Source organism: Mobula birostris, chromosome 7 (genome assembly GCF_030028105.1).
Source record: "Mobula birostris isolate sMobBir1 chromosome 7, sMobBir1.hap1, whole genome shotgun sequence".
NCBI lineage: Eukaryota > Metazoa > Chordata > Chondrichthyes > Myliobatiformes > Myliobatidae > Mobula > Mobula birostris.
The window spans coordinates 146086482-146113334 of NC_092376.1; the positions used below are offsets into that span (position 1 = coordinate 146086482).

General features: G+C 40.1%; 1 protein-coding gene across 4 annotated transcripts in view; it reads left to right on the plus strand.

Annotated features, from left to right (window-relative positions):
* The window catches only part of LOC140200486 (rho GTPase-activating protein 26-like), a 193425-nt gene that overhangs the window by 143401 nt on the left and 23171 nt on the right, over positions 1-26853 (plus strand). For 2 of the 4 annotated variants that reach the window (XM_072263883.1, XM_072263881.1), the window contains exons 19-21: positions 5033-5174; positions 13734-13890; positions 25841-25888. In XM_072263883.1, the coding sequence (XP_072119984.1) occupies positions 5033-5174; positions 13734-13890; positions 25841-25888 (347 nt within the window). The remainder of the gene's footprint in view (positions 1-5032; positions 5175-13733; positions 13891-25840; positions 25889-26853) is intronic. The other 2 variants (XM_072263884.1, XM_072263882.1) reach the window with 1 other exon arrangement.

Consider the following 26853-nt stretch of genomic DNA (forward strand, 5'->3'; position numbering starts at 1 on the left):
AAAACAAAGGAATTTGATTAAAAACATTATTTAATAACACCTTTTTTGAAGTAAATTGTGGTGATAGTCACAAACAATGAAGAGGTGCCCTGCTGGTGCAGTGCAAAATCACTTGGAGTTGGAGCCGTACTGGTTGAAGTGAATGACTCGAAGAGGAGAAAAGGAACAGAGGAGTTCTGATGCCCATCCAATTAACCTGGGTGTAAGGGTGGATTGATCCAAGCACTGAGCCGATTTGGAGAAGCTGAGAATGGCTTCTTCAGCAACGAAATCCAAGTCCAAAGCGAATAGCTGGGTGGCGTGTTCTAGGTCCAGAGCAAAACCTGGGTCCTAATGTGAGGTACAATATGCAATCTGGGCAATCTAAATGCTGGCCTAAATCGACTGGAAAGGGAGTGTATCAAGAATTAGATGTCGAGAAGTGGATCGCTCTAAGCATCGAGCTGATTTGGAGAAGTCGAGAATGGCTTCTTGAACAGTGAAATCTGGCTCAGAACGATTCATCGTGGCAGGACTTAGGTCCTAGTATGAAGTTCAGACAGCTTAAACGCCAGCCCAGATAATCTGGGGGATCCTCTTTCCACAACGCTAAGGCTGTGAGACTGCCCCTGGCTTCATGTCGGTGATCTTTGCGCCAAATTGCCCCGCTAATATAATGAACCAAATACCGAGGCTTTGGGCCTACCCCAAGGTGCTCTAGGGATTTGGATCGAAGGACTCAATTTGGTTCAGAATGCTGTTGTTGTTGTTCGCTTCTATTGTTTGCATGTTCTGATTTTTTTTCTCTTTCTCTGTGTGCACTGGGGGTTTGTCTGTTTTTTAATTGGCTTCTTTTGGGTTCCTTGTGACTGCCTGTTAACCAAACAAATCTCAAAACTGTAAAATTTATACATTCTTTGATAATAAACACACTTTGAATCTGTGAATCCTATCTCCTTCAGGAACGGATACAGATCATTGTCTGTTGTTCTTAATCTATAAATAATTTCTTTATTTCAGTACTATGTGAAAGTTGATTTTACCTGGAATAACTTGTATTTTCAATAATTTCCTAGTCAAATTACAACATGTATGAAATTTGACTCTGCATTTCCTCTTATCAGTCACTCTTTACATTCCTGAAGTAATTACTTGTGTTGATGTTGATCAAGATGGGTATAATGATATTGTTCCCATGCGATCCCAACCACCTTTACTGTTGTTTTTCCACACCCTTTTCTCCCTCATTTCCACTTATGTAATTTAGGCATGCTGCTCAGATTATGCCACCCTCCTCAATTCATCAGTACTCTTCAATTTCCCCTTCCCAAAACACCTGGATGATCTCTGTCTCACTCCTCTCCCCTTTCTCAAATGCTAGTATGAATTGCTTCACGATATCCAAATGCCAGGCCATTTATCTCCTCACTCTTTCTTCTCCTCAAACTATTCATCATATTTACTCAATCCATTCCCATTTCTTATGCCTCCTTCCTTAAAACATATAGATTGTACTGCAGTGCTGTCAATATTGGTCCAAGAGTTTCGCCACCTTGACTGACAGCCTGCCTCTGAGGCCAGCCTTGAGTGAAGACAAGGTATTACACACTTTTGAATGTGAAAATATGCAATTCCTGGTCCGTATCCTGGTTGAAACTTGAGTTTGATATGAAATACAGTATAGTTCAGCTAAAGATGACAGCCAGGGCCAGATTTAGTGGGGCCAGGGCCCCTGGGCTGGAGGCCCTGATGGGCCCCTGCCGACACCGTAAAATGCTGCTGTACCAAGCAGAAAAAGGCAAGAACAAGAGCAAAGGTCATACTGGTCTAAATATCAAAGCTGTAGACCAAGACATTGGTTTAGTACAATACATAGGCTATAAACTTACAGACCTTAAGAGGGAGGACAGAAAGTAATGCAGATTCTTAGTTTGAAGGACAGCATCTAAAACACTTAAAAATTGACTGAGGTTTAGCTGGCTTCGTAAAGTTATGAGGGAGATGAAGTATGATGTACCCAATCTTAAATGAATGTGAGCTGATCTACGTGTGCAACATCTGTGCTTGAATCGATGCTAATAGAAAAGTATTTGGCCATTTTGACTTCACTGATGATCTCTGACAGAACTCGATCGCTCATGGGCTCAATAAACTCCTCACGTGTTTTAGGTGAAAGATATGAAGGGGTGCCTGATCCTGCATTTCCAAATTTCTGTATGTGCGCCTTCAAAAACCGGCCAAACTCACTTACTACCTCTAGAATGCCCATGTATTTGCCGTTATCAGGCCTGCCAGATATGCTACTGGAGCCTCGGATAGCCAGTCCCCTCTTGACCAAAAACTTCACAACCGCCACAACTCTTCTCAATACGTCGGTCCAGTAGTCTGACTTGCAGCTCTGTATCAATTCTTCCGCTGTCAGACGCTAGTGTAACATAGGTCAGTATCGTTTTCCTGTGGTGTTCCTAATTTTCATGCTCTCCTATGCGCTCAGCAGCATGTTTCCAGTCGCTAAAGCCAGTTTTGAAGATGGACTGACAGTTACCATCACTGAAGATGCAGCATGCAAAACAAAACACACAGCTGGTGGAAGGGGAATATAAGAGTCACTGCCTTGATATGTACTCACCGTTTACCAGCTTGTGTTTGAAGTGAAATTTGGAGGAAAAAAACATCTCTGCTGTTTGTATACTCATTCCAAAGCTTTGATATCCACATCCTTATTCTGGCAGGACTCCGGCCCTTTCTTAGCCCAGTATGCTAGGACTGAATCATCTAACATTTCCTTTCGCTGTCAGGATCCTCAGTAGTGGTAACGTTAACATTAATGGCGACCCGACTTGGTTGTTCGGAGGCCTCTGTGGTCGGGAATCCCAAAGTCATGCTCTCTGCCTCTTCAATGTTAGCTGCTAACTGTGGCAAGGACGGTGGTCCTGTGCTAACGCTGGTGCTAGCGCTAGCTGTTGAACAGGTCTCCATTTGTCCACCGGTCTCAGACTGTGACAAGAGCGATGGTACTGCTGCATCATCGAGAACAGGTTTAAAAAACTCTGTCAATTTCAATGTCTTTTTTAATGCTTCTTTCTCACTGTCCTCTTTTTTACTTGTTTCTTGTTTCCTTTTTCTTTTCTGTGCTCCACTCTCGTACTTTTTTTTGTCCGCCCTGATGATAGCTACCTATTTTGGGCCCCTCCGCAGCTCTGGCCCCTGGGCTGCAGCCTAGCCTAGCCCTGCCTAAAGTCCGGCCTTGGTGACAGCATGGTAGAGTGACGGTTAGCAGAAAGGTTTTATGTTGCAAGGAACCTGGGTTCACCTCACTTGCACCATCTTGCTGTTCTGTTTAGAGTGTACTGGAAACTTAAGGTAGTGTTGTACTAATGGAGACACTACAATCTGGATCAAAAAACAATCTGCTGAGGAACCTGGCAAGTCAGCCAGCATCTGTGGGGGGGATGCCATATTTTCCATAGTTTGGTGAAATGCAAAGCATTTGGCTTAAAAATTGCTCACTTTCTCAAATTAATTTGCAAATATAATGTATCTGCATAGTACCATGAATATTAAATTTTTTGCAAACTATGTTTGTTTCCTTGATATTATTCAGAAATATGGGATATACAACGACTACACATATTACACATATTGGACATTTAGACAGGCACTTGAATAGGCATGTCTTCAAAGGATGCAACCTAATTAGTGTGACAAAAAGGATGGCATGAACATAAGCTGAAAAGTCTGTTTCCATGACTCTAGTCTGTAGATTAATATTGTTTGCACTTCTGTTAATATGTTCAGGTGATGTTTTTGTTTGGATTTTATATATATTAATATGCTTCAGACGTGTTAACAAAATTTTGGAAGCTAGAGTGCAAATTACTTTTTAAAATCACGATGTATAGTAAGTAGAAACGTTGAAATAGCCGTAACCTTTGAGCATATATCCAGTATCTATACACCCACGTCCTATCTGTACAGCTCCAGAGGAGTGTTGGGTGACCTTCAGCTGGAGTTGTAAGAATCTGAAACGATTTTAATTCCTGATTTCTCTCCACTGAATCCAATTGGATATGCACATTGTACACTGGTGAAATTGTATAATGGTTGTATGGGCCTGACAGAGAGGTGCTGTGGTTTTGAATACAATGTTGTTGTTTGTTAATACCATAAAGCTCATCTTAGAAGGATAATATGCCTGTATTTCATTAGCCAGTATATTTCATTAGGAGCTCGAGGAAACTTTGAATGCCACCAAAGATGCAGCAAATTTTTATAGATGTACCATGGAGAGCATTCTAACTGGTTGCATCACCATCTGGTATGGAGGGGCCACTGCACAGGAACTGAAAAATCTGCAGAAGGCCACAAGCTCAGCCAGCTCCATCATGGGCACCAGCCTCCCTAGCACTGAGGACATCTTTAAAATGCAATGCCTCAAAAAAGGCTACACCTGTCCCGCGGAATGGTTTTGGCCTGAAACATCAACTGTACTCTTTCCTAGATGCTGCCTGGTCTGCAGAGTTCCTCCAGCATTTTGTGTGTTTTGCTCAGATTTCCAGCATGTGCAGATTTTCTCTTGTTTGTGATCCATCATTAAGGACCCCAGTCACCCAGGACATGACCTCTTCTCATTGCTCCCACCAAGGAGGAGGTACAGGAGTCTGAGGACGCACACTCAGTGTCAGGAACAACTTCTTCCCCTCTGCCAACAGATTTCTGAATGGAAAATGAACCAATTAACTCTTCCTCAGTATTTTTTCTTTCTTTGCTCTCTTCTTGCATTGCATTTTTAATTTATTTTTTGTTTTTTATATCTATAGTATCTTATAGTAATTTATATTTTTATTTAATATATTGCATTGTACTGCCATTGCAAAACAACAGATTTCCCAATGTATGCCTGTGATATAACCTGATTCTGATTCTGAAAGCCTTGTAATCATGTTTCAGTAGGGGAAGGTAAATCTTTAAAGGTGCCAGCTCCAGAAGGTAGTAATTTGAGCATTATTTACATTGAAATTATAAATACTCATACGATTTCTTTCATTCATAGATTTTCAAAATAATTCCAGAAACTGCAACAATTCAATCAAATCCATCATTAAATTCTGTGCAGAAGAAAAGTTCTGAGCCTAAAACTGCCTTGTGCAGCCAAAGACCTTTAATGTTGTTTCAGACAACATCAAATGAAAATGGTACGTAGCAGCAAGCTGCCGTAAGTACTGTGATAATCTTAACCATAATGTATGTATTCATTCTAAACAATATATCCACTCATTATAGATGTCTATTTTCACATATATAAAATGAATATCTTTTTTGCTGTAGATTTTGCACTTTTGCATTTTGCTGTAGGTTTTCTCAGTTTACAACAGCACTTAGGAAGAGCTGATACTTATGATGGTGGATTACATTACAGATTTTTTTCCAAATTCAATTACACAGCTGTTTTGTCTCTGCCTACATTTAACAAATAATAATGAATTGCAGGAAAGTGTTTGAAGGTTGCATAGGACGCACACCACAAATATTTGAATATCACTCTCTATAAATTTTGGTATTTGGCTCCTTTCAAGTTCTGTTCGTACCATTTTCCTTCACTATTTTGGGGTTGTAAAAGTCAGCCATGATTGAATGATGGAGCAGACTTGATGGGCTAAATGGCCATCTGTTCCAGTATCTTATGTTCTGATGTGAGTACCCTAATGCATTTTTAATTCATTTTTAAAGATAGTACCAGGTATTCTCATAAATTTCCCAGTGGGTCAGTTGTTTAAAGGGAGTGCAATAACTAGGGTCCCAGAGGGTTGATAAGGAGCAGGGTGCTGGGCCTTGGTGAATCATAGGGGATCATGACAGATGTTAACTAGTGATCCAGATGCCAAGCTATTGGGATTTCTGAATGACTGAATGGCAGACTGTTTGAGTTTTAAATGACTTGGTTTTGATTAGCTAGATTTTGTAGTTGAGAATTGCATTTAAGTTGCAATAGCAGACATCCCACCCTACAAAAACTCATTTCAGGGAGGTAGCACCATCAACTTGCGGGAGACTTCCGGGAGAGGTGGGATGTCTGCAACAGAGTAGCTCCTTAGCAGCTAGCCAGCCAGTTTAAATAATGTTAGCTATGCTAATGAACGAATGACACCTGTTAAACTCACCTCAACATGTCTTTTACAATCTTAACCCACCATGGGCAACAGAAAAGTCACTGTTGCAAACAGTGCAGCGAGCAACACTGTCATTATTTTTGACCCCTATTAGGCAGGGGTACACTTTAGTGTAGTCTGGGGTGACATACGTTTTATATTTTCTTGGAACACTGCCACTCTGACTTTTTTTGGAACTCTCTTGCTCTTGCTCTCGCTTTCTATCGCGCGCGCTCTCTCGCTCGTGGTCGCTGTTACTTGCGCTTGCTTTCTCGCTCTTGCTCTCGCTCTCTCTCTCTCTTGCTCTCTCACACTTGCTTTCTCGCTCCTGCTCTCGCTGCTTGCCCTTGCTTGCTCACGCTCTCTCTCACGCTTGCTTTCTCACTCTCTCATGCTTGCTTTCTCGCTCTCTGTCGTCGCTCTCACTCGCGCTTGCTCTCGCTCTTTCTCTCGCTCTCACTCGCGCTCGCTCTCGCTCTTTCTCTCGCTCTCACTGTCACGCTTGCTTTCTCACTCTCTCTCGTGCTTGCTTTCTCGCTCTCGTGCGCGTGCTCTCGCGCTGTCTCTCGTGGTCGCTCTCACTCTCACGCTTGCTTTCTCACTCTCTCTCGCGCTTGCTTTCTCGCTCTCGTGCGCATGCTCTCGCGCTGTCTCTCGTGGTCGCTCTCACTCGCGCTTGCTTTCTTGCTCTTGCGCTCACTCTCTCGCGCGTTCTCTCACGCTCGCTCTCAAAAAATTCAATTTCCGGGACATTGTATATAATTTGCGGGCATCAGGGAGCCACTATTAATATGTGGGAGACTCCCGGAACTTCCGGGAAAGGTGGGATGTCTGCAATAGTCATCAAACAAATTCAATTCTGCTGAACAAATTTGATTCTGGTCAAGTTCTTCCGTAATGCTTTTTGCTTTTTCATTACTTACCCAGGAAGGGTTTGAGGATTTTGCTTTATCAGAGCTCTACCTGTAAAGTTATTGTAGCATAATTTTTCATAAAATAAATGTTCAGTGTACATACTTAAATGTCGATGATATCACTTGCCTGATCTTTCGCATCGAAGAGTTTTATTCAATGTCTCAAAGCTGTCCTCTTTTATCCTGTTCTACCTCATTGCTTTGCAGTGAAATCATAAAATTTAGAGAGAAATATATCTTTAGTAAAGTACTTTTACAATATTTCACCATGCCATTTCAATTTATTTCAATTTGAGCTGATAAATATCTTTTTACTTTGTGTTTGTCTCAAAAGGATTTCCTGTGTAGCTTGATTTTATCCTTTCTGCTGAATAAGAAGGCTCACTTTTGCAGTTAGCGTAAACCATGCTGATAGCTACTTGAAATATTATTATTATCTAGTAGATTACAATTTCTCTTGGAATGAAGGCTGATCTGAGAAGCAAATAATCTGCCAGAACTGAAGAACTGACTTAACTTGCAGACTGAGTCTGTGGTAAGGAAGGCAAATGCAATGTTAACATTTATTTCCTGAAGACTAGAATATAAAAGCAAGCTTGTAATGCTGAGGCTTTATAAGGCATTGTTCAGACCACACGTAATATTTTGAGCAGTTTTGGGCTCCTTATCTAAGAAAGGACGCTGGCTGGTGGCGCAGTGACACCAGCACCGGACTCGGAGCAAAGGTTCCCGAGTTTGAACCCAGTTGGGCTGCTCCTGGGCATACTTTCTGTCCGTGCTGGGTTGAGTGTTGAGCTCGCAACTCGGCCTCGTTAAAAAAAAAGACTGCGCTGTGAGAAGGACGTGAGGGACCACTGACAGAATCTTTCCTCCAAGACAACCACTTGAAAAAGTGGTTGCCGAGGCTCTGGCAGAGTATGGCACACAAAAAAATCTAAGAAAGCATGTGCTAGCATTTGGAGGTGAGGAGGTATTTCTTTAACCAGAGGGCAATGAATCTGTGGAGGCCAGGTCATTAAGTGTGGTTAAGGTGGATGTTGATAGGTTCTTGATTGGTCAAGGAGTGAAAGGTTACAGGGAGAAGGCAGGAGAATGGGGTTGAGAGTGAAAATGGATCAACCATGATGAAATGGCAGAACAGCCTCGATGGGTGAAAGGCCTAATTCTACTCCTATCTCTCTTCTGGGTCCAGAGGTTCATAAGAATGATTGTGGGAATGAAGGGGTTAACATTTAAGTTGTGTTTCATGGCTGTGGGCCTGTGCTTGCTAGAGTTTAGAAGAATGAAGGGTAAATTTCACTGAAACCTATTGAATATTGAAAGGCCTAGAGCAGACTCTATGGGCCAAATGGCCTAATTCTGCTCCTTTGTCTTATGGTTATATAGTCTAATCGGAATCTTGCTGATTGTTAGTTCCTGCTGTTTCATGAGCGTTTGAGCTGACACTGCTGCTGTTTAACTATCTTTTGAAACTGAAATACTTTGTTCATTATAGAATACAGGATTATCCCTCGTTGTTACACTTACTTTTGCAAGTCAGTGGATATATAAATCAGCTTTAAACATACTTTAAGATAGCATTTGAAAGAGTGCAGAATAGATCAACTGGATTGTTGCCTGGAAATGGAAGGCTTTAGTTATTGTATAAGGAGAGATTAGATAGGCTAGGTTTCTTTACCCTGGAGCAGTGGTCCCTAGTCTCCGTGCTGTGGACCGATACCAGGCCACGATGCATGCAGGGGTGCAGCGGTAGCCGAGAAAACGCCTCTGATCTAGGCCGACATTTACGTGCCTGGTGGCATCTAATTAATTAGCTTGTTTATTTCATTTTTTTTCTTAAAGATGTGCTGGGTGCGTCCCGGCTATTGCTGCACCACTGCATGCTTCACAGCCTGGAGGTTGGGGACCACTGCCCTGGAGTATAAGCGGCTGAGGGTGACATTATAGATGTTTATAACATTGAGGAGCACGGGTAGAGTTGACAAGAGTCTTTTTCCCCAGCTTAGGCAATATAAACCAAGACAGCATGGGCTTAAGGTGAGAGGGGAGAAAACTAAAGGAGATCTGAAGTGCAGGTTTTTCATACACTTGGTGATGGTTGTATGCAACGAGCTGCCAGAGGCAGATGCAATTACATTTAAAAGAAGGTTGGATAGGTACTTGGATAGGAAAGGAGTAGATGGATACCCACCTGTTGCAGCAAACAGGATTAGCATAGGTTCAGCATCATGATTAACATGAATGAGTTGAATCAAAGGACTAGTTGCTATACTCTACAGCTCTGACTCTATAATTGTGTTTTTAATAAATCATGAAGCGCGAGTGTTTATGACTATTTATTGTATCTGAATTTCAGTAAGTTCTCTATCTACAATTTTCATATTGGCCATGAAACATGAAAATGTGGGAATTCTGAACACTGGCCTTGTTTCTTAAGAAAAAATGTTGGTTTGGCTAGAATTTAGTTTTATTTTTGCAGCAAAGAGGGATTGGTTTGCTAATTAAAGAATACGATTATCATTGTGCAGTTGGACTTCTGCTCTCTCTCAGAGTCGTAGAACACTGCGGCGCACAAATGGGTCCTTTGGCCCATCTAGTCCGTGCTGAACCATTAATCTGCCCAGTTCCTTTGACCTGCACCAAGGCCATAGCCCTCCATACCCCTCCCATCCATATTCCTATCTAAATTTATCTGAAATGTTAAAATCCACATCCACTACTTAAGTTGGCAGCTCATTCCACACACTCACCACCCCCTGAGTAAAGAAGCTCCCCCTCATTTTCCCCCTAAGCATTTCACCTGTCACCCTTAACCCATTACTTTTAGTTTTAGTCTCACCCAATCTCAGTGGAAAAAGTCTGCTTGCATTTACCCTATCTAGGCCGCTCATAATTTTATATACCTCTATCAAATTTCCCCTCAATCTTCAGCATTCTAGAGAATAAAGTCCTAACCTATTCAACCTTTCCCGAGAACTCAGGTCTTCGAGTCCTGGCAACATCCTTGTAAATTTTCTCTGTACTATTTCAATCTTATTTACATCTTTCCTGTAAGTGGATGACCAAAACTGTAAAACTGCAAAACTCCAAATTAGGCTTCACAAAGATCTTGTACAACATAACATCCCAACTTCTGGTCTAAATATATTGATTTATGAAGGTCAGTGTGCCAGAAGCTTTTTTTATGGCTCTATCTACCTGTGATGGCACTTTCAAGGAACTATGGATCTTTATTCTGAGAACCCTCTGTTGTACTGCACTCTTCAGTGCTCGAACACTGACAGTGTAGGACGTACCCTGGTTGGCCCTCCTAAAGTGCAACAAATTGCACTTGTCTGTATTAAATTTCATCTGCCGTTTTTCAGCTCATTTTTCTAGCTGGTTCAGATCCTGCTGCAAGCTTTAATAGTCATCTTCGCTGTCTTGGTGTTATCTGCAAATTTGCTGATCTAGTTAACCATATTATCATCCAGACTGTTGATATAGATGCCAGAAAACAACAGACACTGCACCGTTCCCTACAGCACAACACGAGTGACAGGCCTCCAGTCAGTGAGGCACCCATCTATTACTACTGATTAGCTTCTCCTGCAAAGCCAATGTCTAATTCGGTTCTCTGCATCATCTTTAGTGGCAAGCAACTGAACCTCCTTGACCACCCTTCCATGTGGGACCTTGTCAATGTAGACAATGTCCATGTAGGCATCATCCGTTGCCTTGCCTTCATCAGCTTTCTTGATAATGTCCTCGAAAAACTCTTTAAATTGGTTAGACATGACCTACCACATACAAAGCCATGTTGGTTACCCCTAATCAGTCCTTGTCTATCCAAATAATTATATATCCGGTAGAATACCTTCCAGCTACTTTCCTGCTACTGACGTCAGGCTCACCAGCCTATAATTTCTTTACTTATTTTTAGAACCTTCTTAAACAATGAAACAATGTTAACAATCTTCCAATCCTCCGGCACCACCCCATGGTTAAGGATGTTTTAAATATCTCCACTAGGGCTCCTGCAATTTCTGTACTTGCCTCCCCCTGGGTCCATTGGAACACCTTTACAAGCCCTGGAGATTTATTCACCCTAATTTGTCCCAAGACAGTAAACACCTACTCCACTGTAGTCCTCATAGGGTCCTTGACCTCGATGCTGCTTTAACTTACTTCTACATACTCTGTGTCTGTCTCCTGAGTAAATACAGATGCAAAAGATCCATTTAGGATCTCCCCCAATTCTTTTGGCTCCATGTCTAGATTACTACTCTGACCTTCCAAAGGATAATTTTGTCACTTGGTATCCTTTTGTTCTTAATATGTCTGTAGAAGCCTTTAGGATTCTCCTTCAACTTGTCTGCTCATGCCTTATTTTAGTTCTCCTGATTTCCTTCCCTTGTATTTCTTATACTCAGGAACCTCATTTGTTCCTGCTTGCCTATACCTGCTACGCACCTCCTTTTTCTTAACCAGGTCCTCAGTATCTCTTGAAAACCAAGATTCCCTAAACTTGCTATCCTTGCCTTTTATTCTGACAGGAACATACAAACACTGTACTTTCAAAATTTAACTTTTGAAGGCCTCCCACTTAATAAGTACACCTTTGCTAGAAAACAAGCTGTCCCAATACATGTTTGCCATATCCTTTCTGATACCATCAAAATTGGCGTTTCTCCATTTTGGAATCTCAGCCCGAGGACCAGACCTATCCTTTTCCATAATTACCTTGAAAGTGATGGCATTTGGATAACTAGATGCAAAGTGTTCCGCTACACAAACTTCTGCCACCTGCCCCGTCTCATTCCCTAATAGGAGATCAAGCTTTATACACGCTCTCATTGGGACTTCTACGTACAGATTAAAGAAATTTTCCTGAATACATTTGACAAACTCCTTCCCATCCAGCCCAGCCCTTTTACAGTATAGGAGTTCCAGTCAGTATGTGAAAAGTTAAAGTCACTTGCTATCACAACCTATGCTTCTTGCAAACAGGCTGTGACCTCTGTACAAATTATCTTTGGAATTAAATCCGTAACGTATGTAGATTTAAAAGTCATAAACATTCAACTATTGGTCCACTATTGTCCTGACCTGCTAATATGCCCCAGAACTTGCTTGATGTTTAATTGTTCCTTGGCTCATGACCTTTCTAGTATATGCCTCATTCTCTAAGAAAAATCCATTTGTCGTATCTATTCCTTCATGTAGCTTTTTTTTCCCTTAATTATGGTTCTCCCTCTACCACAGTTAACATGGCAGTCAACTATATTTCTTCTATTTTCTACATTTCACTCACGCACTTTCCCTCCTCCCTAGCTTTCACTCACTAGCCGCCATATTCTTAAAATCATTCACTGTATCTTTCACCACCAGACATTATTTCTCTTCTATTTCACCTCCATTTGTTTCTTTCTCTTTCTAACTGTTGTCACTAAAAGTATCTCTCATCTACATAATCTTGGTCTCCACATCACAGCCATCCTCTTTTGTTTTCTACTTTTTAAAACGCAAGTATTCATACTTTTCTCATTCTGAAGAAAGGATCATTGACCTCATATATTAAATTTGTTTCTCCATGGATGGTATCTGACGTGCTGAGTATTTCTAACATGGTTTGGTTGGGTATTTTGCACTTTGTAATCCTCTGCCCCTACCGAAGTATTCCACTGCAATGTTAAGTAATTATATTTTGCACTTTTCTGTTATGCTCAGAAGCTCATTAACTCTGCAGGCTCTCTGTGAGATAATTTGTGTAGACAAGGAGCTTACCAGTGCTGGTGAACCAATATTATATGTCAGCTTTCCCTCTCTAGTCAAACCAAACCTTAGTGACAAGTGCAGGAAATAATGCAGAGATCAATTTCTCAGTGCAAGTTTTATTTTGTTTATTTTGTTACATTTCACATGTTACTCAGGGTAGAACATGTGGTCTGTTTCTTCAGGCATCTGCCAATAATGCTTCTTATACAATGCCATGAAGGTGGCAATTACATGGTCGTATTTCCTTTTCCCTTTCCAGCCACACCTGATTTTCCTTTTCTCTATACCATTCTCCTCCAGAGTGATAATTTATCTGGAAAATATGTAAAATCTTGTCTGAGTCACTGGATATTTGGTGAGGTATCTTTTTAGAATTTTATTTTAATAAACTATTTTGGAGAACAATGTTAACTTCAGGGATATAAATCTATCAGAATGAGTAAAAGTTTCACATATGGTCAGTTATAGAGTAATACAACATGGAAACAGGCCCATCAATCCAACTTGTCCATCACAACCATGGTGCCCATTAGTTCCTTTTGCTGGGCCAGACCCCTCTAAATGCTTTATATCCATGCACTTATTTCAGTGTCTTTCCAATGTTGTTATTGTGTTGGGATCATGACAATAATTTATTAAATCTGTTTTGCTTGTATAAACACAATTGTGCTGGAGAGTGATGATACCAATTTTTGAAAGCTTTTGAATATTCAACAAGCAAAATGGGTCATTCTGGTGCACTGCCTGAATACTGAATGCATTGGGTAGTGCAGGATATAACATGCAGATTTAAATGTTTAACACTGAAAACAAAATTAAAATAGTTTGGTTAAGTTTTGCAGAAAAAATGTTCATAATTTGTAAAGTACTATGTAATTGAATGGTAGTTGGATAATGTGTCACATTTAAACAAAATTTATATTTAACTTGACAGAGAAGCAGAACAACATTGCAGTCTCCAGTAATGTATCTGTGTTTGTTCCAACTGTGAATGCCTCATCCAGTTCTAAAACCAATCGACAAAGCGTGCATAGTCTGGGATCTAGTGACACTGAGGTGTGTGCAATGAAACTGGATCGACCAAATTCTTTGTAAGTAAAGTAGATGTCATATTTCCCCTCATCTTTTGACCAACATATAGCCTCATCAGTGTCTTTTTGTAAACTGTAAGCATTATGTCCTTTATTGCACTTTTTCACATTTACGGGTCATGCAATTTACTTTTAATATAACTGCTATACCCAGCATTGCAGGGCTATTATGCTGGTAATCATGATGTTTGCATTTATATCTGTGCTGTTGGGTTTTATAAGATTCCTTGTAAATAGAATAAAATTTAACTTGTGTTACTTGTGGATAGTTATATATTTATTTACAGGTTTAGAACAATGTAGTTTAAGGAAAGTTACCAATGAAAATATACACATACAGCGGCATGCAAAAGGTTGGGCACCCCTGGTCAAAATTTCTCTTACTGTGAATAGCTAAGCAAGTAAAAGATGAACTGATTTCCAAAAGGCATAAAGTTAAAGATGACACATTTCTTTAATATTCTAAGCAAGAAAACTTTTTTATTTCCATTTTTTATAGTTTCAAAATAACAAAAAAAGGAAAAGGGCCTGAAGCAAAAGTTTGGGCACCCTGTACTTAGTAACACATCCCTTTGGCAAGTATCACATCTTGTAAACGCTTTCTGTAGCCAGCTAAAAGTCTTTCAATTCTTGTTTGGGGGATTTTCGCCCATTATTCCTTGAAAAAGGCTTCTAGTTCTGTAAGATTCTTGGGTCGTCTTGCATGCACTGCTTTTTTGAGGTCTATCCACAGATTTTCAATGATGTTTAGGTCGGGGGACTGTGAGGGACATGGCAAAACCTTCAGCTTGCGCCTCGAGGTAGTCCATTGTGGATTTTGAGGTGTGTTTAGGTTCATTATCCTGTTGTAGAAACCACCTTGTTTTCATTTTCAACTTTTTTACAGATGGTGTGATGTTTGCTTCCAGAATTTGCTGATATTTAATTGAATTCATTCTTCCCTCTGTCAGTAAATGTTCCCCGTGCCACTGGCTGCAACACAAGCCCAAGGCATGATCGATCCACCCCTGTGCTTAACAGTTGAAGAGGGGTTCTTTTCATGAAATTCTGCACCCTTTTTTCTCCAAACATACCTTTGCTCATTGCAGCCAAAAAGTTCTATTCAAAAGGTTCAAAGGAACATCTAAGCCAGCCTGATGCATTTTGGAAACAAATCCTGTGGACTGATGAAGTTAAAATAGAACAGTACATGCAAGACGGCCCAAGAATCTCACAGGACTAGAAGCCTCTTGCAAGGAAGAATGGGCGAAAATCCCCCAAACAAGAATTGAAAGATCCTTAGCTGGCTACAGAAAGTGTTTACAAGCTGTGATACTTACCAAAAGGAGTGTTACTAAGTACTGCCATGCAGGGTGCCCAAACTTTTGCTTCGGGCCCTTTTCCTTTTTTGTTATTTTGAAACTGTAAAAGATGGAAATAAAAAAGTTTTCTTGCTTAAAATATTAAAGAAATGTGTCATCTTTAACTTTATGCCTTCTGGAAATCAGTTCATCTTTTACTCGTTTAGCTATTCACAGTAACAGAAATTTTGACCAGGGGTGCCCAAACTTTTGCTTGCCACTGTATACAGAATGACATTAATGTAGAGTGACACTTGGGGGAAACCACTCCTATCAAATCATGAAGTGATGAATCAGGTCAGCCCAAGGTTTTCATTCCTCCTGTCTTAATGTTTAATTTCCTCTTTTCCTAATTTGAATAAATCAGAAGCAAATTCACTCACAGGTGGATTACCTGTCAAACATGCTTGCATAACAGTTTTCAAGTATAATTGTTTAACATTTTCCCAGATATTTGATGCTTTAATACAGGCTCTTAATTCACTTGCTTTAGTACCTCATGAAATTATTAGTAGTGTTTGACAAAATCCTCTGGCTAGAACTAAAGGAACTGCTCCTGTTAAATTATTATTATTTAATACTTTGCAGTGTTTGACTTAATGTTTAATGGCTGCTTTTTGAGTCATTGTCCATTCCTTCCAAACAATGTTTACAATCTTTTAGATTTTTTTTCCTTTTCAGTTCCTTGATCAGGTTTACATGTTGGACTCTCAACATTTGTCAAGCTTAAAAGGAATTTAAAAGGTGAATGTGAAGTTCTTCTCCACACCCGTATCAAAAGTGTTGAAGCAATGCTTAATGATGCCTCAGCTGAGGCAATCAGGTTTTGTCTTTGACATTAACCAATATTACATGAAGAAAGTTCTTTTCTTTCTACCAAGGGCATCCAGAAAAACATTCCTAAGCCATTGTAAGTGGCTTCTGGAATAGTATTCAAGGTTTTCTTTGGAATCTCACTAAATTTGATTCTTTGTCTTGGATTATTCATCTAACTGGCCTAAATCATAATCATCCCCAACAGAAACTCAGGCACAAATTTTCAGTTTCTTTTGGTGGTTCAGCTATGCCAAAAGTACTTGGGTCAGGTCCACCCAAATATTTAGTATCTTAAAAACAGATGTGGAAAATAAATCTTGTCAATTTTCAATGGGAAAATTAGGACCATGAGAACATAAGACATAGGTGCAGAATTAAGCTATTGGGCCTATCAAGTTTGCTCCGCCATTTGATCATGGCTGATTTATTTTCCCACCCAACCTCTTTCTCTTGCCTTCTCTCCATATCCTTTGAAGCTCTTACTAGTAAAGAACCTATCAACCTCCATGTAGCGGTTACTTGAAAATGAACCAAAACTGCTCAGAGGCTAGACACAGGGTTGACACTGTTTGGCGTGCTACAAATAAGGAAGTTCCAAAGTTCAAAAGAGTATGTTCAGTCCTTTATTAAGAAACCAGAAAAGACCAACAATCTTGTAGTGGTAAAAAAACTAATGAAACTAAAACTAGTGATATAATGAGCAGTCAACAAAAAAAATCACCCCAGTGGCTCATCCCTGATTCTAACTAGACTAAACTGAACTAAAGACAAAACGTTAATACTTAACTATACTCATTCATCTTTACCATGTTCCAGCCCACATGACAGATTGCTCATAATAAATGCACAACACAAAATACAATACAGACAGACAGAAAATAGATACAGTACATGGCTTCTACATTCATTCCCCTAATAATTACACGATAATAATTACAACTACATGCTATTAAAATAGTAGCCATGAAATCGTCAATGATAAGTATTCATGCAAATATCCTTTCTTCTTTCGGACAAATCATGCGACAGTTATCTACGCCAGAGTTTAACAGCGTGTAGCCCAGTACAGAGTGATCTTTACCACCACTCTTCGTCAAGTTGGTAAGTCAAGTCAAAATCATGAAGCTTCCAGAGATGTAGCTCCTTAAACCTCTGTTTTCTGTAGAAGAGATATCTTGGTTATACCTGTCCAGCCAGCTGGTTTTGGTATTGATGCACTCCTGTCACACAATTCCTCTTCTGTTTGGAAAAACTTGAATGATTCTTCCCATGATCCACGAGTTTCAAGGCACCGTGTTATCAACAATAAACACAATGTCTTCTATGAGGAAATTGCGTTTTATACCTGACCAATTCCAACATTCCTGCAGCTGTGGTAAACACTCCTTGACCCACTGTTCCAAAACAAATTTGACATGTATTGGACTTGCTTTCGTCTATGACAAGCATTAATGTCTTTTGGAACTCTCTTGGTGGTAAGGATGGTATGGGCTTTAGAAGCAACAGATGGCTGGGTGTTAATACTTCCAAATCATTAGGATCAGAGGATGCTTTAGCAATTGGACAACCATTGATAATAGCCTCTACTTCACAAAGGACAGTGTGGAAACCCTCTTTGTCAAGATTCTGTACCTTTCTGGTGGAATTGAGGACCTTTCGCAAAAACCTGATCAGTCTCTCCCATGTTCCACTTATGAAGTGGATATGTTCCTTCTAATGAAGGACATCCGTAAATGGTTTCTCAATGGCATCTTGCAACTCATGCTCAGCTCCAACAAAGTTTGTTGCATTATCAGAGCACAGTTAATGAACCTGTCCTCATCTTGCTATAAAGCGACAAAGTGCATTAACGAGGGAATCTGTGTCTAAAGAAGATGCCACTTCAATGTGAACAGCTCATATAGCTAGACAGGTAAATATGACCCTATACCTCTTCATTGTACTCCTGCCCTTCAACGCAAAAGTCCATTCCTACACATGTAAATGGAGGTTCATCTGGAAATATCTCTTTGGCAAAACCCAGTGTTCTCCATTTCAGCCTTTCTGAGCTCCTCCACTGAGAGACAATCTTGGCTAATATGACCTTTGGCCTTCTCAATCTCTCTCTTCAACGGATACCCTCGTTCTTCATCCAAGTCAGACTGAGCAAGAGCGATGTTGCCTTCTTCTTCTGACTAATAAACAAGAGCAGGTTTTAAAATCAGAATCGGGTTTAATATCACCAGCATATGTCAAGAAATATGTTAACTTTGCAGCAGTAGTACAATGCACTGCATTGCATGGCATCTGATGCACCGCTCCTTGAAGGCTAGTACCAATGATGGAGCTGGCTAATCTTATAATTTTTTGCAACTTACTTCAATCCTATGCAGTAGCCCCCCCACCCCCACCAGATGGTGATGCAGCCAATCAGAATGCTGTCCACATCTTTAGACATTTGCGAGTGGTTTTGGTGACTTACCAAATCTCCTGAAACTCCTCATGAAATATAACTGCTGTCTTGCTTTCTTTATAGCTACATCAATATGCTGGGTCCAGGCTATGTCCTTGGAGGTAGACACTCAGGCACTTGAAATTGCTCATTCCCTCCACTTCTGATCCCTCTTTGAGGACTGAGAATCTAAGAATCCAGGTCACTGTCTTCCTCCAACTGGTCCAAGATGAGAAGTGATGGATTATATGTGTTATCACATCCACCGCCTCTTCAAAGTGCATGCCATTCATTGTAGCACTCCACTTTACTTCCAAATCATCTAGCCCAAATTCTCTAGAACAATTGGGATTCACAGACTATTCATTTTCAGGATGAAGAAGATACTGAGGCCCTGCCACCTATGTCTCATTCTTCAGGAATGCTTTCACCTTCAGCCCTCTAGAAGCCACATCCACTGCGTTGCTTGAAGTATGTACATACTGCCATTGCGATGCTCATGGGATCTTACGAATATCTGAAACTGTTTGCAATGAAATTTCAAAACCTGGAAGTTTCATTCTTGATGTACTTCAGCGCAGAAGTACTATCAGTCCAAAAATCGAAGTCCTGAACTCCTTCCTCCAAAACGGCTTGCCATCGTAGCAGCAGTGAGCTCCGTATGAGGAAAAGAAACCATCTTCAATGGAGCTACTTTACATTTTCCCATGATAAAAGCACTGTGCATCTGAGAGAATGTGTTGTGCAACAGTACGTAGGTCACTGTTCCAAAATCTAAGTTTTCAAATGTCTAACAACCTTGAAATCTTCCAACTGGCAGAGTTTTTCCAACCAGCTTGGCTACTCATGAGCAACTATAGTGTCATCCCAGCCAAGCCCTTTCTTACATAGATCTTGTCGGATCTTGTTAGCAAATAATACAACCAGACTCAAGATTCCTAAAGGATCATAGATGGAGCTAATTGTGGAGACGATCCCCCTTCTGGTGAGTGACCTTAAACTTGAAAGTATCAGACTGAATATATTTAGCATGTCCAGTACTCTCTCCACCAAAGGTATATTTGCTCCAAGTCCAAATCCTTCACGTCTTTTGCTCTTTGTTCTGCAGGTATCACTAATAGCACACTATACCCATTGCTTATCCACTTTGTGAGTTGAAAACTGCCTTTAGCAAAAATGGATACAAGGTCATGATAGAGAAACACAGTTTCTTCCTCAGAAGACACTGACACAAGGCAGTCATCAAAATAGAAGCAGCACAGAACCTTATCCACTGTCACACAGCTAAACTGTTCATTATCTTCAGTGTTTTTCATAAGAGCGAAGCTGGCACAGTTTGGTGATGAAGTTGCTCCAAGAAGATGTACCACCATTCTACAGTCTGCCATATCTTGGCTGAAGTCACCATCAGACTACTAGAGAAAACTCAACAGATCTGTATTTTCCACTTCTTACTTTAACCTGATGAAACTTTGATTCAATATCTGCCACGCTCACCACTGGTTCTTTTCTGAATCTGGTTATGACTCCAGTCAGTGAACTAGTAAGATCTGGTCCCTGTAAAAGCTGAGCATTAAGTGATATTTCCTGGTAAGTCGTTCCACAGTAAAACACAACACAAAGTTTCCCTTTTCTGGGGTGGTAAGCACCATGATGTGGAATACACCAGCCTTCTCCAACACTGTGTTCCAGATCTTCTGCTGGCAATCTTTTGGCATCACTTTGGAGATGACATCCTTCATGAAAGCTGTGTAGTCAGTGTGAAATGACAAAACCTTAAACCTCTTCCTTAGATTTAGAGCATGCCGTTCAGCAATCTTCCTATTATTTGGCATGTTAACCTTTTTTTCTCAAAATCTGGTAATGGCCATCCACCAGACTTGCAGAATTTGCAATAAACTCCATGAACTTGTGATCTACTATTGACAAAGCAGGTTGTTCATCGTGACTGCATTCAGGCAAGTCTGCCTTTAACTTCTGCTGGCAAAGCTCATCCAAGTTTAAAACAGATCCTGTGAACTGTTAACTCAGGCTCAGCACAGTTTCTCCCGTCACCAGTATCTTTGTTAGGTGGTCCATTCACAGTCCAACCCAACGTTGTTCTAATTGCATAGAGTCCACCATTAACACTGTGAATCGCTTGCAATGGCTCCAGTGCTTTAGGCACATTCATCCCTATCAGCAGCTCAATTTCTGTATCAATCTCTGGCAAGTGGACATGATTCAGGTGAGACCATCCCTGGAGATCTCTCTGTCATGGAACATTCCATTGTGGACAGGCATACTTTCCTGTGTATAGATGTTAGGTAGTCCACAATAGTTTTCACCATCTAAACCAGCCACTTCCAACCATGAAACAATGTAGCTGATTTTTTGACCCATGATGCATAATAGAATGTGTTTCATTTTTCCTGTGAGGTTCAGCTTGTTCATGAGACTCACTGTGCAGAACACTGTTGTACTTTCTTGATCTAGGAAAGCATAACTAACCACTGTCTTGTTACCCTTCTTAGACTTCACTTGTACTGAAACTATGGGAAGTTTACAATCACAATTGCCAACCCCTGTAAGGCCATTAAATTCCAGAAAACTACTCACTGCTGTGCTTGATTCTTTCACGGCTTGTTTTGATTTTGCACCCTTTTTGTTAGAGTGAATATCAAGTATGATGGGATGCTTATCATTGCATACCTTGCATGAAAGGCTCTTCCTACAATTTTCGCTGATGTGTCCTGTACATAAACAACCAAAAATAGACACCATTTTTCTTTAGGAAGGCAGTCTTCTCATTATGTGCCATTTTCTGCAGCTGACAACACAAATCAATTATGTGTTCACCCTCGCAGAACAAGACAAACCCGTTCCACTCCATTAATTCCAGGCTCAAATTTAGCTTTACTTCTTACAGTGGCCACAATAGTGACAAAGCTGCTTCCTTTAGCCTTAGAACATTATTGTGACTCAGTTTTGTTTACACCTTTATTATTGCAGGTGATGTAGCATCCTGTGTATTTCCAAACATTGGGGTAATGCAATTTGAATGCATTACTAAGGCATCTGTTTTATTTGCCTTTCAATAAAATCAACAATGTCGGTGAAAGTAGTCTTACTGTTGTGCCTTTCTTGCAGTTTGCAGCCCACCGTTCTCCACTTATTCCCAAGCATATAGGGCAATTTCTTTACGACAATTGACATATTAGCAAGCATGTCCAGCTCTTGCATGTACTGCACTTTTTCCATGGCATTACAACAGTCTCTGAGAAAAAGACTATAGTCTTGATGAGCTTTCATATCTTCAGATTTGATAGATGCCCAATAAAGACCTTTTTGCATGCAGGCAGATGCAGTTTTCTGTTCATTACCTAAATGCTCCTGTAGTAAAGCATTAGCCATTAGATATTCTTCCTCAGAATCAAATTCTCTATGGCGACCTCTAGTGTACTGTTTAAGGAAATAGAGGCAGTCACCATAGCTGTCAATCTTGCCTTCAATACTATTTTATGAATGCATGATACTGCAGTGGATCGTCATCGAAGACTTGAATCTCTCTTTTAGGCAAAGATGTAATGTGTTGTTGTACCTCTAAGGTTGCTATTTCATTTTGCTTCCTCGTAATATCAATAATACTATATTGATCTCTATCATCTAAAACAAGAGTGTTTCCATGCTGTTAATTAATGTTCCCATGAACCCTTTCAGCTGTTGGATATGACATAGGTTCAGAATGTCTCCTTAGCACAAGCTAAGAGTAAACTACTCTTGAGGGTCTAACTCATGTTTCACAGACACTTGAGGAATAAATGAATCAACATTGACATTGAATGTGTTGGGTTTTCTCTGTGCCTTATCACTATAGGATCTCACACCATAGGACTGTCCTGCTGGAGCACTTTTAGCACTCGCCACACTTGAAGCCCTTAGGATATTAACATTGACCCTTGAGCGGCAATTTCTTCCTGCGACTGATACTGTTTCTTCCTTTACTGTAGCTGTTCCAAGAGCACCAGCTCTTGCTCTTCCAGTGCAAGTTTGTTCGTTAATAATCGTTGACATGTGATTAATGCAGCTAAATCGGCTAAATCAGCCACTGTTTTAATGTGTGCAGAGGAGGTAATAAATTCAAAAGATGCTTTGCTTGTAGAAGAACTTGGAGCATTGACAGCTGACACACTTTTGCTGGGTTTCACGTCAACCTGTGGATCCACTGCTACTAGTGTAGTCAAAACATGCCTTGGAATTTGAGAAACTTTTTCACTTGTTACGGCAACATGACCTTCAATAGAACATGTTTGAGTCAGCCATTGTTTAACATGCAATTTGAATGCATTACTAAGGCATCTGTTTTTCCTGCTCGACCTTGGGAAGTAGTGACAACATGTGATGTTGCTTAGCAACAGCTTTACAAGGACTGGTCAAGTCCTTGAGATGAGATTGAACTTGAAAGGCATTTTCTTTATTTCCCAGAAGATCCTTAATTGATAGAATTAAACCGTGAATTTTGTTCATATTTGTCTTGTATTCCTCTTGAAGACCGATTCTACCTGATAAAGCTTTTGAAGTAAGTTTAATTTCTCTTTTTCCAGCCTCAATATGAGAGTCAGTTCCATGCTTCGGTTCACTCATATTACTTTCTCCTTATTGCGCCACTCACAATTAACTCTTTGTTCATCCACAGCACCAGCGATACTCGATTTGTTAAACTCAGTCAATAAACTGTCTGTACTTAAACCAGACCAAGCAAACAGCATTCAGTTTAAATGTTGACAGCTGGGACAATATTTCAGCACCTGAGTAAAACAAAGAGTTGAACCCTTGGACAAACACCCCACAATCGAGAAATGGTCCCCAATGGATAGCAGTGCTGACCATTCAAAACTGTGTTCAAACCACAAACACAGCACAAATCAACAAAAGGTTGTTACTTGCTGCCAGCTGCTCTGGTTACTAGTGTAGTGATTACAATGCTGCCGGCAGATCTGAGGTGATCTATAGCCGTAGACTGGTGTTTGTTTGGTGTAACTTTTTTTATGTTGACAAAATGTAGCAGTTCCTTGAAAGTGGACCACGACTGCTCAGAGACAAAGCATGAGGTTGACACTGTATGGCGTACTTCAAATAATGAAGTTCAGAAGTTCAAAAAAGTACTTTTGATCCTTTAAGAAACCAGCAAAGACAAGCAATTTTGTAGCAATTTTTAAAAAAAGACTAATGAAACTAAAACTAGTAATATAACAAGATAAGCAGTGTAATAGCAATACAAATAACAATTTAGTCAGAATTAAATAATCTTAGCACTCTAAGAGCATTCAACAATAAAAATCCCATGGCTCACCCCTGGCTCAAACTAAAGACAAAGTGTGAGTATATAACTATACTCATTTGCTTCTACCACATCCCAACTCACGTGACAGATTCCCTATAATAAGCAAGCGACACAAAATACAATACAAACAGACAGAAAATAGGTACATGGCTCCTGCACCTATTGTCTTGGCCTCCCCAGCCATCTGTGGCAATGAATTCTTGATTCAATATCCCCTGGCTAAAGAAATTCCTCCTTATCTCTGTTCTACAGGGACATGCTTTGATTCTGAGGTTGTGCTTTCCGGTCCTGGACTCCCTCACTGTTGAAAACATCTTTTCCATGTCCACTCTACCTAGGCCTTTGAATATTTGGTAATTTTCAATGCGCTCCCTTTCCCCTCCCCACCCCATTTTCCTGCAAGCACAGGCACAGAGCCATCAAATGCTCCTCATACATTAACCCTTACATTTCTGGGACCATTTTCAGAAATGTCCTCTAGATGTTCTCCAATGCCAACACATCTTTTCTTAGATAGGGGGCCCAAACCTGTTCACAATACTCCAAATGTGTTAATACATCTTTTGTGCAGTGGAGAGTCTCCTATGAGGGTTTTAGAAAAACTAGCAGTGTAATGCACTGTCTTATGGAAAACCTAATCTGTATGAAAAACATGTGACTTCTAGATTCACACATCAAAGTTGCTGGTGAACGCAGCAGGCCGGGCAGCATCTCTAGGAAGAGGTACAGTCGACGTTTCGGGCTGAGACCCTTCGTCAGGACTAGCTGAAGGAAGAGCTAGTAAGAGATTTGAAAGTGGGAGGGGGAGGGGGAGATCCAAAATGATAGGAGAAGACAGGAGGGGGAGGGATGGAGCCAAGAGCTGGACAGGTGATTGGCAAAAGGGATATGAGAGGATCATGGGACAGGAGGCCCAGGGAGAAGGAAAAGGGGGACGGGGGGAGAAAACCCGGAGGATGGACAAGGGGTGTAGTGAGAGGGACAGAGGGAGAAAAAGGAGAGAGAGAGAGAGAAAGAATGTGTGTATATAAATAAATAACGGATGGGGTACGAGGGGGAGGTGGGGCATTAGCGGAAGTTAGAGAAGTTAATGTTCATGCCATCTTCCTTCAGTTAGTCCTGATGAAGGGTCTCGGCCCGAAACGTCGACTGTACCTCTTCCTAGAGATGCTGCCTGGCCTGCTGTGTTCACCAGCAACTTTGATGTGTGTTTCTTGAATTTCCAGCATCTGCAGAATTCCTCGTGTTGACTTCTAGATTGTTTCATTACTGAGCTATGTGCGGGACACACAGATGTACCATTTTATTATATGTTTTTAAATTATAAATATGATCCTGATTCATGTGAGATTAAAACATGTTTTAAAATACTTCAATAAAAGTAGTCTATAAAGCAATAAGGAGAAAATGTTTTACTGAATTGGTGGAGCAGATGTTTAGCATGGTTGCTTATGAGATATGTTTGATATTGTTTTGAACAACAACCAGTATTTAAATCTGTTTAAAGACAAAGAACTTAATATCAGACAGTGTATCCAACAATCACTCTCTATGACTGTCTGCTTATTATTGCCATGTGGTATGGTGAAAAACTGTTTTGCATGACATCTAAATAGATCATTTTATTTCATCAGTACTGTACATGGAAGTATAATAAGGGAAATGCAATAACAATAGTACTCAAGACAAATTTGTACCCCAGTTGCATAATTTATGTCTGTTTCCATTTCAAATTTTCATATATGTATTGGCTAATAAAACATTCCAAAAGATCATGATGAAGATTTTATGTTACAATTTATCACTTTCATCTATATTCACGGCTAATGACATTTTAAAATGTTAGAAAAGTAACAAGTTCTATCACCCAAAGGATTTAATTGTTTTGTGATTCAAGATGGCATAAACTAGCAGTAGTCCTCTGGCGCACATTGGAAATCTCTCAGTAAAAGGAAATCACTGGTATTATTTACATGATCTGAAGTGAACAAGTTTGCATTGATTCCTATTAGTTGGTGAATCAGTATTTGTTCTTCCCAGGGCCATGTGGTCAGGTTATGCAACTCTGGCAGCAAGATTCAGAAAAAGGTGAAAAGAGAATGATGCATGGCGCAGGTTCCTTGCGTAGTGTTGCATATTCAAGACACTTTAAAAATGTGACTGCTATCCCTTTGGTGAGGGGGGAGAATGAAAGCCGCTTGTTAATTTACAGCTGTTTCTTAAATAACACTAATTTTGTGCAACCTGCTTGTGTTGGCAAAAGGGGAGAAGAACAAATGCACTGGGTTTGCAATTCTTTCAGCCATTGCTGTATCTATATAATCTGGTCTGTATTAAACAGTTAAACATGAATATGTGATTTGCTTAATAGATTTATACCTCTCTTGTTACTGGTTTTTGATACTACTTTTCCAAGAAAGACAAATTACTAACCAGTCAAAATAAAAATGCACAAAGGCACCTTGGCATGGTCAAGATAAAATGCACAAGATACAATTGGCTTAAGAAATCTTTGCAAGTAGACAAATAATTAATCATTTCTAACATTGATTATTTTACTATGACAAGTAATGTATATTTCTGTTACTAGAACTAATTATTATGTGAAAATCTGATATAATTGCCAGAAGTATTCTGTTCAGTGTTGAGTTGCCACTGTCATTAACTTCCATAGACATCATTTAGAAATTGCGGAGATCTAGCATGTTATATTTTAGTCTTGATCTTGCCATGAGTTCCACCTTGTACTACTGTGAGGTGGTAATATACGCCTGCATGTTGCAATGAACAGTTTCTTCTGCATACCACCCGTATCCCTAAATATTTGTACCTGCTGAGATTTTTTTTTTGTTTTTTCTTGGCTGAGTCTATCTTAGAAAGGTGTATATTTTAATTCTGAATTAAATTGGAATTACTAGAATAAATCATGAGATTAGAGACTTTAGTTATGTGGATAGAATGGGGAAGTTAGAGTTGTATTAAAATCACAGTAGAGGTAATAGAGAAAAACTTCTCCCATTCATAGAAGTATCAACCAGAGGATGTAGAATGTA